At 39.4% G+C, this 16,118-nt stretch overlaps 1 protein-coding gene across 2 annotated transcripts; it reads left to right on the forward strand.

The window, feature by feature from the left end:
- The first annotated feature begins 1,143 nt into the window (after positions 1-1,143).
- On the forward strand, positions 1,144-16,118 carry glis2a (GLIS family zinc finger 2a). 2 transcript variants are annotated; one of them, XM_079592384.1, is made up of 7 exons: positions 1,144-1,494; positions 8,818-8,963; positions 10,346-10,485; positions 11,452-11,622; positions 13,009-13,142; positions 13,541-13,659; positions 14,697-16,118. In XM_079592384.1, the coding sequence occupies exons 2-7, from the start codon at positions 8,828-8,830 to the stop codon at positions 15,329-15,331; spliced, it is 1,335 nt and encodes a 444-aa protein (XP_079448510.1). In that variant the 5' UTR covers positions 1,144-1,494; positions 8,818-8,827; the 3' UTR covers positions 15,332-16,118. The 2 variants fall into 2 exon arrangements, with proteins under 2 accessions (XP_079448510.1, XP_079448511.1); XM_079592385.1 differs by lacking the exon at positions 1,144-1,494 and adding an exon at positions 8,176-8,264 and having other exon boundaries at positions 14,697-15,718.

The following is a 16,118-nucleotide window of genomic DNA, read 5'->3' on the forward strand; positions in this document are numbered from 1 at the left end:
CGAATCCAATGACTGGTTACTTAAACATAAACAAGAGCTTAGTTGTGATCACCACTTTGGTGCACTTATATTGACTACGTCGTTACACTAACAAAAAAGCATGAAAAGTCCCCACCTTACCATATTTTTCATGGTAAAACAATGTAAGTTGGCATGAAACGAAAGTTGCAATATTTTTACAGTGAAACGGCAAAAAAGACTTGATTTTGTTAATGGGGAATGGATTGGATTGTTCTGGTTTTGAGTTATTGCTAGTGACAGGCATTGCTCCGCCAATAAACACATCATCAGAGAAGTCGCTGCAAGAGTTCAAGGGCACATGAATTTAAAATAAATAATAATGTGTACAGATTAATCATTTATAGTAAATACTCCAGTATTCCACACACAAAAAAACAACAAAAAAACGAATTGTCCATTTTGATTTCATGGGGACTTTAATTCTAGACAGTATCTCAAGTGACCACCAGATGGTGCTTCTATTGACTTGGGTCCTGGAGGGACCCACCCTAATCAAACACACCTCAACAAGCTAATCAATGTCTTCAGGATTACTAGAAGACTAAAGGTGAGTTTATTGGGGTTGGAGCTAACAGGACTGTGGCCCTTCAGGACCGAGCTAGCCCATCCCTGGACTTGACTGGATGCTTACACTAACAAAAAAGTGCTAAAAGTGCCAGTATTACCATAATGCATATAGCTACAGCATGGTATTATTGTACTTTAAAGCATGCATATACATTATATATGGTAGCCTATATGAATGTAGTAAAATACTTTTTGTTATGATTAACAAATGTCGGACTAAAGCACAAATCCAACATGTTACAAAAATGAATGGCTGTAAAGTAAGCAACCTGGAACTGTTTTTTTTTCTTCACACAAGCAAAATGAGAGTTGAGTTGAGGATAAGGCTATGACAAGACACTTCGACCGAATTCGAGAGTTTTCACGACGCGAGACAGACGTCTTCACGCTACGTCTCCATGGGGGCGGGGTCACACAGCAGGGCGGGATGGAGGGAGAATACTACAGTGATCAGAGAGAGAGAGAGAGAGAGAGAGAGAGAGAGAGAGACCACATCTGGAGGAAAAAATAAAGAATCATCATTTAATGTCCTCCACCCTCTGTCTTATTCTCCTCCCTCTCCCTCCGTCTCTTTTTCAGATTGAGGAAGAAGCCGGGAGACAGTAGACAGGCGTCGTAAGCAAGCGATGCTCCTTAAATGTATTTATTTAGGAACGATTTATCGTAACTTGACATAATATTTCCCGACAATTGTAGGCTATATGCTGTTACCTTAAACGAACAGTTTACGTTTTTAGCCTAAACAATTTCGCATTGTGCGTGAGTTAGAAATGGTCAACTGGATCCAGGAGTGTTTTTGATGAAGACATCTGGCGTTTTAATCTAAGCGTTAAACCGACCGCGCGCGCTCTTCAAGTCGTCTCAGCGGGTCACGTATTCGGAATCCGACGGAACGTCATTATTGAGGTAAAAACCGCCGGGCATGTCGCGTGCATCTGGACAAACACAAAATGTATCGGCACCCCTGTAGAAAAACATTAGGGTTGTGTGTGTGTGTGTGTGTGTGTGTTATTTTGCTCAAGTTTTATCCAGACAGTCTGACCCAGTTTCTTAATAGATATTGAAGCCCAAATGGGTTTGATAAACAGACTCCGTCATAAATAGAGACCACCTGGTGTTATATAACTTATGATTATGATCATGCCAGGGCAGCTACAGGTGTGAATGGAGGACACCTGAGCTAGTGGGTCTATTTGTGTTCCAGATGCTGTAATATCATGTTACTTTGTAAGGCTTTAGAATAAATATTCATGTTTGATTCTGATTGATCAGTTGTGACATTCCACGTCAAATATTTTTTTATAATGCCCCCCCCCCCCCCCCCCCCCCCCCAGTCTCCTACAAAGATATTCTAACTGTGTTAGTTTCACATTTCAAGTATTAGGCTATATGTGGTCTCTTTCTTTGCACATGTTAAAATATTTAATGTTTGTTCATGATTTTATTCGGTAGGTGTGTGAAAAGTTGGCTAATTTACAGTCAGCAGTCCATTATTGTGAAATAAACCCCCTAAACATCATACGCCATAAGACACTTTTTGTTGCAGTCCTGATGTTTATTTTATTTTTATGTTAGGGTAAATAAATATCATATCCTGCCTTATTGTGATAGCCTACATTGTGGCTAATCACTTCACGCTATGCTGTGCAGGCTAAGCTGCTAACTTAGAATAGCTAACTTAGAAGCTACCATGACGCTGTATTTAAAACCTTTTAGCAGGCTCAATTTTTGTAGCCTGGTTCTACCAGACTCTCGTACATTTCATTTGTACAGAGAGTCTGGCCACTCCCCATTGACAAGAGTTAACTTCATTGAAGGCGGGTACTCTGTTGAAGTTTAAAACTATAAACTAACGTTTGGTCGGGACGAAACTACAACTCAAACTAGCGCACGACCTCAATGTCATCGTTCTCAGCCACTCCCTCTGTTCGCTGATTGGACAGGTAAAAATTGTCCGGAGAAAACCCGCGAATATACCGCAAACCCAGACGACGTACTGAAGGAAAATGAAAATTGCGCGGAAGTACGTAGGAGGGCGGAGCCAAGCTACAATTTTTGTGATATCAACCTCAAATTTGGAACGCAACTTGGTTAGACATGGCTTTGAGTTTCTATAAATTTTAGATTCCAAATTATTTAGTAAAATATATCTTTTATAAAATAAATATGATGTTAAAGGTGGGGTATGTAATTCTCTTTTTTGGCCATTTTTTCAAAATCACTTAAAATCCTATTCCTAACTCACTTACAGCCACTGAGTTAGAAGCACTGAAATAAAAATTAAGCAATTTAATCATCTGTGGAGCAGGCAGGACTCAAAAAACACCAGCCAATCATTTCCAAGACCACCTAGAATCATTGGACAGTAAGTGTGTCAATCAATCGGTCGTACCATTGATTGGTCCATGTTCTTTGAATGGGTGGAGTCAAAGGAAAGAAGGTAGGACCATTTGAGTTGTGTATTTTCAAAATCTACCGGCCGTTTTGCAAATCACATACCCCACCTTTAACCCTTTCACACGTAAGTTTAAAATATTCTAACTGACCCCCCAGCGTGAGTTTTTCAAGGCGACCGTTATTTAGAACCTGTCACTTTATCGTTTCCATGGTGACGCGTCATTGCTTGTCACGTGACACAGCGCAAACACAACACAGCGCTGAATGAATGATGATCTGCTTTTATGCAATTTTCTCTTTTTGATTCAAAATATTCAAAAATATGTTAGATATAGCATGAAACACAGATATTCCGATTGTCAAATATGTGCATGTGGATGTGTTTGGTTGTTTAAACACTTTTATAACGATCGCGTTAGTTGAGCTGTATGCGCGATGGGCGGCGCCATGTTAGTTTGTGCTGGATTTACAACACGTCAATTCCTCCACTTCTCACGAAATACATGAAAGTAAGTGGCAGGTTAACTGGGAGAAGAATAGGGTAAAATGTAAAGCTACTTACACATTGTGTATCTGATATGAATAAAACATGTAGTCTTATTATGATGGAAAGGATTATTATTGGCGCTTCAATAGACATCTGTGTGTATTTTACAAACTCAAATTCATTGGTTTGCTAGTACTTATGTGATTTTAAATGCCTGAAACCTAAAATAAACATTATGTGGTTGAAAACACTGAATAGTTGTGATATATGACAAGCGCGAGCACGTCCATCTCTGGCTCAGCGCCAGCCAACGCGCGAAAGCACATTTGAATTTAGCAGTTGATCACGTGATGCGCTGACCGTTCTAATCACACCGGTGTGATCGTACGCTCCAGGGACCAGCCAAGACTGATCACACGGGTGTGATCGTACGTGCGAAAGGGTTAAGTTACACACATTTGTTTTACAGCAAACTTAATCTTCTATAAATGTTTACACTTTAACTTTTTGTAGTGCTTTCTCTTCATTCATGAACTACAACAATTTAAGTGAAGCGCATTTTCATGTCTATATCTCAAAAAGGGGTGACAGTATGTAATATTGAGGGCTAGTGGTTGAATTAGGTACTGCAATATAAATTCAAAATATTTGAGAGGGATGTTTTCCCAGCCCCCTCCTCCTTAGATACTTCGCTCATGCGGGTTGCTAGATTGAGAACACGCAACAGGAGTGAGCGCAATTGGCAATGAAGGCGACAAGCTTTACAGTGTAAGTTGATTTATCTGTATTTTAATAAGCCTCTGGTCATAAAGCTTTTTAGATGGATACCTGTGCTTTTAATCTGCAATCTCTGACCCAGTTTGTTTTCTGGCTTCCATGGCTACAATACGCTGTGTTCTGCCAACTGGCAACCCGGGGTGTCTAAATACTTTTGGGTAAATTGGCAGTGGGCGGGATCACAAAGTCCAAAACAAAAACAGACATTTTGACACAGAACAAACATTTCAAAAGTAGATTTGGTTTTCAGAGAAACAAAGAAGTGAACTAAGCATGTTTCCTAAATCTCTGCAAACATCTTATGTTTATACATATTTGTGCTTAAGCAGTCAAAATAATTACATACAACACCTTTTAACAGGTTTATTTTTCTCAAATGAAAATGAGGATGTGAGGTATAGATCTACATATGTTCAATAGATCATACTGTTTGAAGGTCCTATTTCATATCTAATTTTCGCAAGCCGTGTTTTGAGTTTTTTTATATGCATAATATGGCGTCTACCCTTTCTAAGGTACATTCACTTTTACATATATCGCAGAAGCTATCAAATGTGCGTCAAAAGAATCGGTTATTGAAAAGCCCATATGATTGCTAATCCGAATATGTGGGTGTTTGCTGAGTCCAGCTCAGTGTCTATGGTGGTTATGGCAGTACTTTGGGAGGTTCTCGGTGCAACGCCAAGCCCAGTCCTGATGCAACGAACTGCAATATTAACAGAGTCTGAGGAATGGAATGAGAGACAGATTGTGGCTGAATGTGTGTGGCTGGGGAGTATGTGCATGAATGTTTCAGTGGGTCGTGAGACATTGTTCACTGTGATTTTTCACCGATGTGTTCGTAATACTTCTGTTTTGACTTATAATGTGGTTTTTTTTCACTTGCATTGAGGTTCGTTGGGTTCAGTGGAGAGAATGGGTGAGGAAAGCAGAAAGGAGAGATGAAACCGCACATTCTTGTCTTGTGAAACGCCAACCACCAATGGCTGCTTCTGAAATTCTTTGTCTCCAGTAGTTCCTCGTGACATTGTCCTAAACTTTACCTATACAAGAACGCTTTGCACACTCACGCCATTGAGCAATATATGTTAATTTCCAAAAGAAACACAGAGAATTCATTCCTGAGCTCCCTCCCTCCCTTTTCTCTTCATCAACCCTTATGTCTCATTCTATTTTCTCAATCTCTCTCCCCCCTTTGGCTTGAGTCTGAGGTTGGACGGAGTTCCTGGAGGCCTTTACGAATCATGAGCAATCCAAGGGGAGGAGGAAAGGCATGGAAAAGCTAAGAGCGAGCAAGAGAAAGAGAAATATGAGAGCGCGAGAGGAGAGAAAATGATGTCTGAAGAATTTCGAATTGCACTTAATCCACGCCGTCCATCTGATTCTCGGCCGCGTCGTTCTCCCAGACTTCCTCTCTGCTCCGTGTCGCTGGAGAAACTGCGCAACGATTGCCGCGCTCGCTCCGCAGCTGCTTCTTGTTATTGTTTATGAGCTTGGCTCTCTCTTTGCATTTCTAATGTACACTTAAAAGCGCAGTGGAAACAAATTGAGTGAATCTGCTGTGGCCAGAGGAATGTGTGTGTTTGTGTGTGTGGATGACAGACTATACGGAGAGAGAGAGAGAAGGAGAGAAGAAGGAATGGGAATTTTAGAGGAGGGGAGGCTATGTTGACCTTGTCCTGCTGCCAGACGCGGGGGGTGGAGAGTGAAGAAGGAGTGATGAAGAAAAAGAGAGAGAGGGAGCGATGTGGTGCTCACTGCCTTCTGTAGGATGTTGTTGTTTCTTCCTCATCAGTGATTCATTATTTAGCTGTGTTTTGCTCTCCACCCTCATCCTGTTATGGATGAATGGAAGAGAGTGTTTTTTTTAATCACGGGACTTCAGCATAATCGGCTCAATCTGTGTCTTCCACTACACTGTAAAATATTATATGACCAATGAGTTAGGACAACATGTGTTTTTACATTGCTTTAACTCATTAAAATAAGTTAGGAATTTAACTTTTTTTTATAAGTTATACAAGTCAGTTTAATGTAATTTAAAGGATAATTCCGGTATTTAACACCTTGAGTCTATATTGTAGTTTGTTTTGGATGAACAAGAGTGGTGGACAACATTTTTTTGACAATGGTTCCTCTCTCGAGTTTTTGACTGTAATAGAATTGGCCATGGACCCATTTAACATTGGAGTCAATGGGCATGTCCGAAAATGTCATTAAAACAGCCAATAATGTTAGTTTACAAAACTGTTAAACTCACCGAGTGGTTAGTGGTGTTCGTTGATGATTATAAAAAATATATCGTCGCAATATATGATTCCAATCCGTTTATTTTGCTATAAGGGAACTATTTTTTAACTATTGTAACTTCCGCTCAATATTTGAATCTGAAGCGTTAGCACACTCCCGACCACTTGATGGCGATAACCGATGTTTATGTCTCGCGGGACACTCACGGTCACAGTCGAGTTCAACTTCATATTGCACTGGTCAGTGGTCACGTATTTCAATATTTTCAAGGTTTTGTTTGTTTATTTGGCTTACTCTCCCGGAGCACAGTTGCTCTGCTCGCTAGCCTTATGAGAAACGGAAGCGAGCAAAAAGACTACATCGACCAAATGTAAACAGCCCCCTTTCCGTTTCCGTTAGCGCATTTATAATAACGAGCACTCAGTCCTTCAACAGAATTCAATGGGATTTTACAAAATGACGAATAAAACACGACAGAAACTGTATTTCGCAACACTTTTTGTTTCTGGAACATCAACTACCATCACTAATCACTCGGTGAGTTGCACAGTTTTGAAAACTAATGTTAAAGGCTGTTTTAATGACATTTTCGGACATGCCCATTGACTCCAATGTTAAATGGGTCCATGGCCAATTCTTTTATAGTCAAAAACTCGAGAGAGGAACCATTGTCAAAAAAATATTGTCCACCACTCTTGTTCATCCAAAACAAACTACAATATAGACTCAAGGTGTTAAATACCGGAATTATCCTTTAAGTTGAGATGACTTAAACCTCCAAGTTGATTGTACTTAAAAATTTAGGGCAGCAACTTTTTTTTACAGTGTATTTTTCAGATGCGCTGATAATATCAAGCTACTGTATATCGATATAAACGGTGTTCTTGCATCATTATGTGTCGTTTATAAAAAAACTTAGATATATCGCACAAACTTATACCACCCAGCCCTAATATATATACATCGTATTTGGGGCACTAGCACTCCATTCTCATTCTTTCTTTTTCTGTCTCTCTTCCTCATGCCAGACTCTGAGATTGCAAGCTAAATAATGGGATTGCATCACTGAGATTTGGAAGGAGGGAGTGAAAAAGAGAAGTAGGAAAGGAATGATCACCCACTGCAAGTCAACTAAAGAAGTGAAAGGGCCAGAATTACAGACACTTGCAAATGTGGAGGAATGAGAAACAGAGAACAAGAAAGAGAGACCTTGAGCTTGTCTGTCTGGAGATTACACTTATAAACGTAGATTTTTAAAATACATTTCTGGGTGGTATTTCACGCCGAAATTAAAAGAATAAATAATAATATAAATAAATCTTTAGAATTTATGTGCATCTCTGCATTTCCATTGTGTTTTTTTATGCGATATCCCAAAATGTGCATAAAAATAGGCGGATGGAAACAGGGCTATTGAAAGGCAGCTTCCCATTTTTAAAACCTGTTGAATGTTACCGGCAGGTCGACATTCAGAAATGCGTGCAACATTTGTGTGGTGTTTGTACAGTATGTCTCATTGTTAGTGTGTATATGAAGCTCAGAAAGTAAGGGTGGAGCTCGAGGAAGAAGTTGAAAACAAACCCCCATGCCAGCGAGCGACTGAGAGCGAGCGAGGGAGGAGACTAGGGGAAGTGTTCAGCACTCAAAGCTTTTGCAATACTGTGTAATATCACAGAGAGAGAGCAAACCAGAGGAATGAGGAAAAGAAAGCATGCAGAAGTACATGAAAACCAGAAGTGTTTGCAGGAAGATCGACATTTCAACAGTTAAGGAAATGTTCTCTGCGAGAAAAAGATAACTTTGGGCAATGATGAATGTGGGGGTGTTTTAAAGGTGCCGTGTTTCCTCATTCCTGTGCAAGTGAAGAAATTAATTATATGGTCAGATGAATATTGATGTAATGCACATCAAGGCAGGAGAGAAGTCATTCAGCGGGTCCAAACATTTGAGATCTTTTATTTTAACTACACATTGAAATAAACAATAAAAAGGAATGAAGGAAAGAAAGAACTCAGATCTATATATCTCTGTAATGCGTTCTGCATGTTTTGACTGCAGTGTGGCTGCTGGTGTGATGAACTGCTTCCGTGTGTGTGTGTGTGTGTGTGTGTGCGTGACCTGTCTGGCAGAAAGAAATGTAAATGACTTACAGTTGCTGAAGTGGAGCTGCACGTGTGTGGGAGTGTGTCTGCGTGTGTGTGTAAGAGAGAGGGTATTTCCTACTTAAAAACAAAACAAAGTGCGAAATCACTGCAGTCTCGGTGTTGGTGCCACCGTGAAGTCGGTAACATTATAATAATATGGTTCGATTTCCTCAGGATCGAAGCCATGCTGTCGCTGGACGAGCCCCTGGACTTGAAGATTCCCTCTGGCCCTGACAGGACGCTCAGAACGTCCATCTGTGCCCCGCTGCACTTTTCTCGAGCCCGAATATCCCGGGCACTGCACAAGTCCACGAGTCCTGGTCAGTCAACCAAACAAACCACTACATAACAAGACTGTATAGATGAAGCTAGCGGTGTGAATCTTTGTGTAGAGTAGACAGCTAATCGATTCGGTTCACAATTCATAGGTTTTCAATTCCATTTAAGAACTATTTTTGCTCATAAAAAATTATTCGATTCTAGACGATTCAGGGGGTCAGAGAGTGGGGGCAAAGAAAAAAAACTTCAGTCGATTGTTAGATCATCTTAGTTCTTAATGATGCTACATCACTTTATAGTAATAGCCTATTAAACATTGGCATACTGTATGTATAAATTCACATAAGACAAGATTTAAAAAAGGCTTTACAAGTATTGTTAGTTCACGGTAAAGGGTTAATTCATCCAAAAATGATTAATAATGAATAATTACTCACCCTCATGTCATTCCAAACTGTAAGATTCATCATCGAAACACAGATGAAGATAGACAAAATAATCTAATCTAACTACAATCAGCAGCACAAATAAATACAATAGAGCAAAGATACAAATAAAATAAACAGTGTTTTTCATTTAGGAATCTAACATCAGTTTTCAATACAGAGATTGAATAAAGTACTATGTTTGCTAAAGTACTAACCTACTATGTTTACTAGGATACTCGCCAAGACGGGGCATGTCGACGTAATTATTGTGTGAATTTGTCCGTTCAAGCGCAAGACTTGCGCACATATTTGAGCACTTTATGGGCCTCTCGAGAAAATGTGTTAATTGTTACACACCTAGTCAGCACCTTGTTTAGGGCCTGAAAAAATCAGTGGATTTGAACTAATTGCTTCAGTGATGAATGATTCAGTGACTCAATGCATCCGAATACTTAAAAATGCTGCCTTCGGAGGAATCATTGAAAGGTAGGAAGGCCTCAAGGTACGACCGAATCCAATGTCTCAGGACACCTTCATCTGATCGATTTTTGAAGGCAACATAGATGTATCCTTCACCGTCTTTGATATCCCACAATCCTGTGGTTTCTATTCCACGACAGTTGACTAGAAAATAAAGATGCGTCGAAAAGTTGCGGTTGGTGGCCAGTTTGTGTGTAAATATACGTTTTTGACCAATGTATTCCACATTTGGTGTCATTTCTAGCAAGAAATCACTATTGTAGCAATGAAATATTTGCTTAGTTTTCACCAAACCTCGTTCTATTTTTCTGTAGATCATTAAACCGCTACGCTGCCTCAGAAGTCTGTCCGAAATCAGTTTTGTGTGGAACAGCGCAAACGCTGCCAGCAAACTCATTGCCTGATAGGGCAGTGAGACAACAAGTCAGCTGCCTACGTTTTCGGACGCAGCCGATTAGATAGTCTCTTGGCCACCTACTGGTTTAAAAATGTAACTGCTCTCTTCTTCTCTCCAGATGCAGCTGATAAGGACATGTCAGACTCTTCATCATGCACAGCTGTGGATCTAAGTCTGTCTCCATCCTCCTCTCCCTCGCCACCCTCTCCCATAGACAGCGGCGCCAGCTGGAGCCCCACAGCGCCTCTGCTGGCCTCAGTGAGTAACTCCCACAGCTTTATTGTTTTTGAACAAAATTGCTTGCTGAACAATACATGACTCTAAAGCCTATATGCATGTTACTGGTGTTACCAGGGTCTTTTTTGCCTAAAATCAGTAAATTAATTGAAATAAAATTGTCTTGAGTTTTTGTGGTAAACTATGGAAGCTTGTTTCCGCCATAGAATAAAAAATATAAAAGGTAACTGCGACTTTCTCACAACTCTGACATTTTATCTCAGTATTGCGTGATATAAAGTCAGAATTGCGTGATATAAAGTCGCAATTGGGTGTTATAAAGTCAGAATTGCGTGATATAAAGTCGCAATTGTGAGAAACTCGCAATTGCGAGAAATAAACTCGCAATTCTGACTTTTTCTCAGAAGTGCATGTTTATATCTCACAATTCTGACTTTATAACATATAATTGGGAGATATAAAGTCAGAATTGCGAGTTATAAAGTCGCAATTGCATGTTATAAAGTCTGAATTGCGAGAGATATAACACGCAATTGCGAGAAAAAAGTCTGCATTGTGAGTTTATATCACGCAATTCTGACTTTGTATCTTGCAGTTCTGAGAAATAAAGTCCGAATTGCGAGATGTAAACTCTCAATTGTGAGATAAAAAGCCGCAATTATCTTTTAAAATGTTTTATTCTGTGGCGGAAACAAGCTTCCATAATTCTAATGATTCAAATCACTGGGAGGAATCAAATTCTGTGTTGTAGTATATATTGTTTCTTCTGCGTTCTGCGTTCTGCCTTATGCACAGTCCCATAATTCAATTCACCTACACACTACTTCATTTCAGTCCAGTCTCACACAGTGTCCTGATCTGAACCGTTTCTTTGGGAACATGTTCGGACTTGTTCAAGCATGAGGTGGTCTACTCCCCAGCCATGATGAGTCGGGCATGATTCAGAAATGAATTACTGACACATACTGTACGCTCTTCTACTCACAGGAATCCGAGAGTACCACGTATCAGGAGGACAGCGCCTCTCCTCCTCCAGGTTTCCAGTTCTTCCTGCCCATTGGTGCAGAGGGTGCCCTGCGCCTGCCCTCCTCGATGCTGATTGGTCGGCACTCCCCTGAGCCCTCTAGTGACGAGCAGCTGGCCTGCCGCTGGCTGAAGGTGAGTGACAGAGAGCCTGTTTTACTGTTTTGATCCATGATCATGAGGTTGATGACTAAATTAAATGCCATAATCGGTTTCCAAGAGAAACACATTAACAAGGACAGTGCAAATGTATTATAAAAAAAGGAAATAATGGACGTGAGTCATAAGTGATATGACATATTACAATATTTGGGTGATAAAATGCACAAAAATCCAATAGACTTTCACTCCAAGAACGATAACTATTAACTATAAAGCTCTTGCATGACTGAAATAATTGCCCGAGAGGTGTTTCAAAGATGGCCGCCGAGTGAAATAACTTCAGAATGAAAATGTCCTGATAATTTACTCACCCCCACGTCATCCAAGATATTCATGTCTTTCTTTCTTCAGTCGAAAAAAGAAATTGAGGTTTTTGATGAAAACATTACAGGATTTTTCTCCATATAGTGGACTTCAACGGTTATCAACGGGTTGAAGGTCCAAATTGCAGTTTCAATGCTGCTTCAAAGGCTCTACACGATCCCAGCCGAGGAATAAGGGTCTTATCTAGAGAAACGATTGGTCATTTCTAAACCTCATTTATATACTTTTTAACCACAAATGCTCGTCCTGCACGTCCACGACTTCACGCATTACGTAATCACTTTGGAAAGGTCAGGCGGTAACCTGACGTTTGTAAAGGGCGTTTGACTTAGTCTTTGCACGTTTGCTTTGTAAACACTAGGTCTGTACTTCCACCCACGTCACGCGTGACCTTTCAATGTGATTACGTAACACGTGGCCCACGCATCACAGCTAGTGCAAGACCAGCATTTGTGGTTAAAACGTATATAAATGTGTGTGTGTTTTTTTTTTTGTTTTTTTTAAATGACCGATCGTTTTGGCTAGATAAGACCCTTATTCCTCGGCTTGAATCGTGTAGAGCCTTTGAAGCTGCATTGAAACAATTTGGACCTTCAACCCGTTAATAACCTTTGAAGTCCACTAAAAATCCTGTAATGTTTTCATCAAAAACCTCAATTTCTTTTTTCGACTGAAGAAATAAAGACATGAATATCTTGGATGATGTGGGGGTGAGTAAATTATCAGGATTTTTTTATTCTGAAGTGAACTAATCCTTTAAAGGGACTTTGACGAACCACCCACAACATCCTAGCATTGTTGATGCTAATTTTGTATTGGACATTTCAAAGTAGAATACCTGACTGTAGCATTGTTTTTCTGAGAAACATATGTGAACTTAGCATGTTTCCTAAATCTCTGCAAACATTTATGGTATTTTTGTGCTTTAGTACAGTAAAAAAAAAAAAGACATACAGCACCTTTAAATAATAAAAGCGCTATTCAGACATTCTGTTCCTCTCTTTTCCTCCTGCGCTCTCTGTCTTAACTCTGTAGTGCCATCTGCTGTTCGAGAGCCTGCAGGACCTGGTGGACCATGTGAATGACTCACATGTGAAACCGGAGAAGAATTCAGGATACTGCTGCCACTGGGAGGGCTGCGCGCGCAAGGGAAGAGGCTTTAATGCCAGGTCAGACAACATACGAGAATTAATGGCATTTAAGCATTATTTAAAAGCAAAATTAGGTGAGGTTAATGCTTAAATAAATTAAAAAAAAGAATTCAAGATATATTTGCAAAAAGTGTGTGTGTGTGTGTGTGTGTGTGTGTGTGTGTGTGTGTGTGTGTGTGTGTGTGTGTGTGTGTGTGTGTGTGTGTGTGTGTGTGTGTGTGTGTGTGTTTGTGTGTGTGTTTGTTTGTATATATATATATATATAAAAATGAATGATTATTTAATTCTAAGCATCTAAAGCTGTCACGAGATATTGAGATACAAAGTATAATGGATGTTTGCTCTTTCTTGGACAGTGTGTGCTGTGTGTACAGTAGGTGAGCACTAATCCGGGATCCATTTGTTCCCGAACGCAGGTACAAGATGCTAATTCATATCCGGACTCATACCAATGAGAAACCTCATCACTGTCCTACCTGCCACAAGAGCTTCTCCCGCCTGGAAAACCTGAAAATACACACACGCTCACACACAGGTGAGATCCACACATTTGCAATAAGAAAGCAGCTTTTGTGTGTGAAATATCAAATATGCACACACAGATAATATGGCACACATTACATATATATATATATATAGGGTTTCCACAATACTGAAATTTCAGTAGGCCTATTGGATACTAATATTTAAAAATGTACATATTAATGTAAATATTAAAGAATACTACAATAAATAATAATACAAAAGCGATCAATGTGAAATAAAAGTACTTAAATTATTTGAATTAATACTAATAATAAATTAATAATAATATTAGTAATTGAATATTACATATAGCCTATTGAATACTAATATTTAAAAACATACATATTAATGTCAACATTAAACAATAATAAAATAAAATAATAATACAAAAGCGATCAATGTTAAATAAAAGTACTTAAATTATTTGATTTAATAATTATTCTTATTAATAATAATATTATGAATTTAAAATTATTTAATAATTAATCACAACTAAATAAATAATTATTGTATACATAATTATACACGTTTTAAAAAATATATATATTATATATATATATATATATATATATATATATATATATATACATATATATATATATATATATATATATATATATATATATATATATATATATATATATATATATATTATATTGATAAATCTACATGATTTTATTTGATTAAAAAAATGTAATGGTATATTTTTAATATATTTTTATATTTATAAATCTATGTAATTTTAATTCATATTTTAAAAAAATGTAATCAGCGCTCTGATTACCAATTTGAGTCTGTAGAATGAATTGTAGAATTAGATTTGTATTTACGTTTTTAATACTAGATTACCAGTACTTTTGACATTCTAAAAAACATTAACATTCACAACACCTCTGACATTCAGACACATCACCATTTCCCCACACTAAATGACAGGTCTCTACAGGCCTGTGCCGTCTGGTCGTCCCTGACGGACCTCAGCTGTCTCGACCCCTGCATTCCTCCAGTACAAGCCTTTGATTATCTCTTGCTCTTCTGCCCTCTCAGGAGAGAAGCCGTACATCTGTCCTTACGAAGGCTGCAACAAGCGCTACTCGAACTCCAGTGACCGCTTCAAACACACGCGCACGCACTACGTGGACAAACCCTACTGCTGTAAAATGGTGGGCTGCCTGAAGCGCTACACCGACCCCAGTTCCCTCCGCAAACACATCAAGGCACACGGCCACGCTGTAGTGCAGGAACATGCCACCTCTCCCAGAATCAACAGGCTGGAATCGGATGGCGTATCATCGGTTGATGGTCGATGTATGGGTCGATCTTACCCAGGGGCGGCTCATTTCATCTTGCCAGGTGCGGCGACAACCTTATTTGGGGCTCACACCTTTACCGGGCCCCTTGGCGGTCACCCCTTGGATCTGTCCAGGCTCGGCCCGCTTTTAGGAGCAGGGCCTGTGCTGTACCCCAGCTCTGGTGCTCTTGGGCTGGGGAAGGTGCCTATCTTACACCCCTTGTTGTTGCCGCCATTTGGACTCAGTGGAGGTCAGTTTGAAAGAGGGGTTGAGGAAGAGGAGGATGCTGATGATGAAGATGAAGGCAGGATGGGAGCAGGACTGGGCCCTCACTCATGGGTCGTGATCCCTCCGGGAATGCTGTTCTTGAAACAGGTGGCGACCACGTAAAGAGAATCATATTGCCTTGTTCACACTGCACACAAATCTGATTTGGATTTCATCCTGATCAAACTGAATGAAAGCAGATCCGTTACATCTCGTCCCGAATGAGGCTAAAAAACGAATTGGAAATACGATCTACACTAACTGTTGAGAGTTCAGATTTTGAATTGTTCACGAATGTGATGTGAATCCGGTTTGTTTGTTTTCTGTTTACACTACACAAATCTGATACGCCAAAAATGCTTATTTTGCTTCTGAACAAGGCCTTACGGGCTGTTTACACTAAGGACAATAACGATAACTATAAAAGGTTTTAATAATTGCTCTAACTCTATAAGATAATGACACAGAGGAACAATGTCATTGGAATCACTTTCAGAACAATTTTTTCCAGCTGATAAATGATAAAAAACATTGACAGCCAATCAGAATCCATCCTACTTTGAAGAGCTGGAGCGTTTAAAGCTACAGACGACAAATTGATTCAGTCAATCGCACACACAATATGTGGATTAGTAATTAAAGGAACAATCCACTTTTTTGGAAATAGGCTCATTTTCCAGTTCCCCTAGAGTTAAACTGTTGAGTTTTACCGTTTTCGAATCCATTCAGCCGATGTCCGGGTCTGGAGGTAGCACTTTTAGCATAGCTTAGCATAGATTATTGAATCTGATTAGACCGTTAGCATCTCTCTCAAAAAATTACCAAAGAGTTTCGATATTTTTCCTAGTTAAAACTTGACTCTTCTGTAGTTACATAACTAGGGGAACTGGAAAATGAGCCTATTTCCAAA

Source organism: Phoxinus phoxinus, assembly GCF_949152265.1.
Source record: "Phoxinus phoxinus genome assembly, chromosome: 20".
NCBI classification, from domain to species: Eukaryota; Metazoa; Chordata; class Actinopteri; order Cypriniformes; family Leuciscidae; genus Phoxinus; species Phoxinus phoxinus.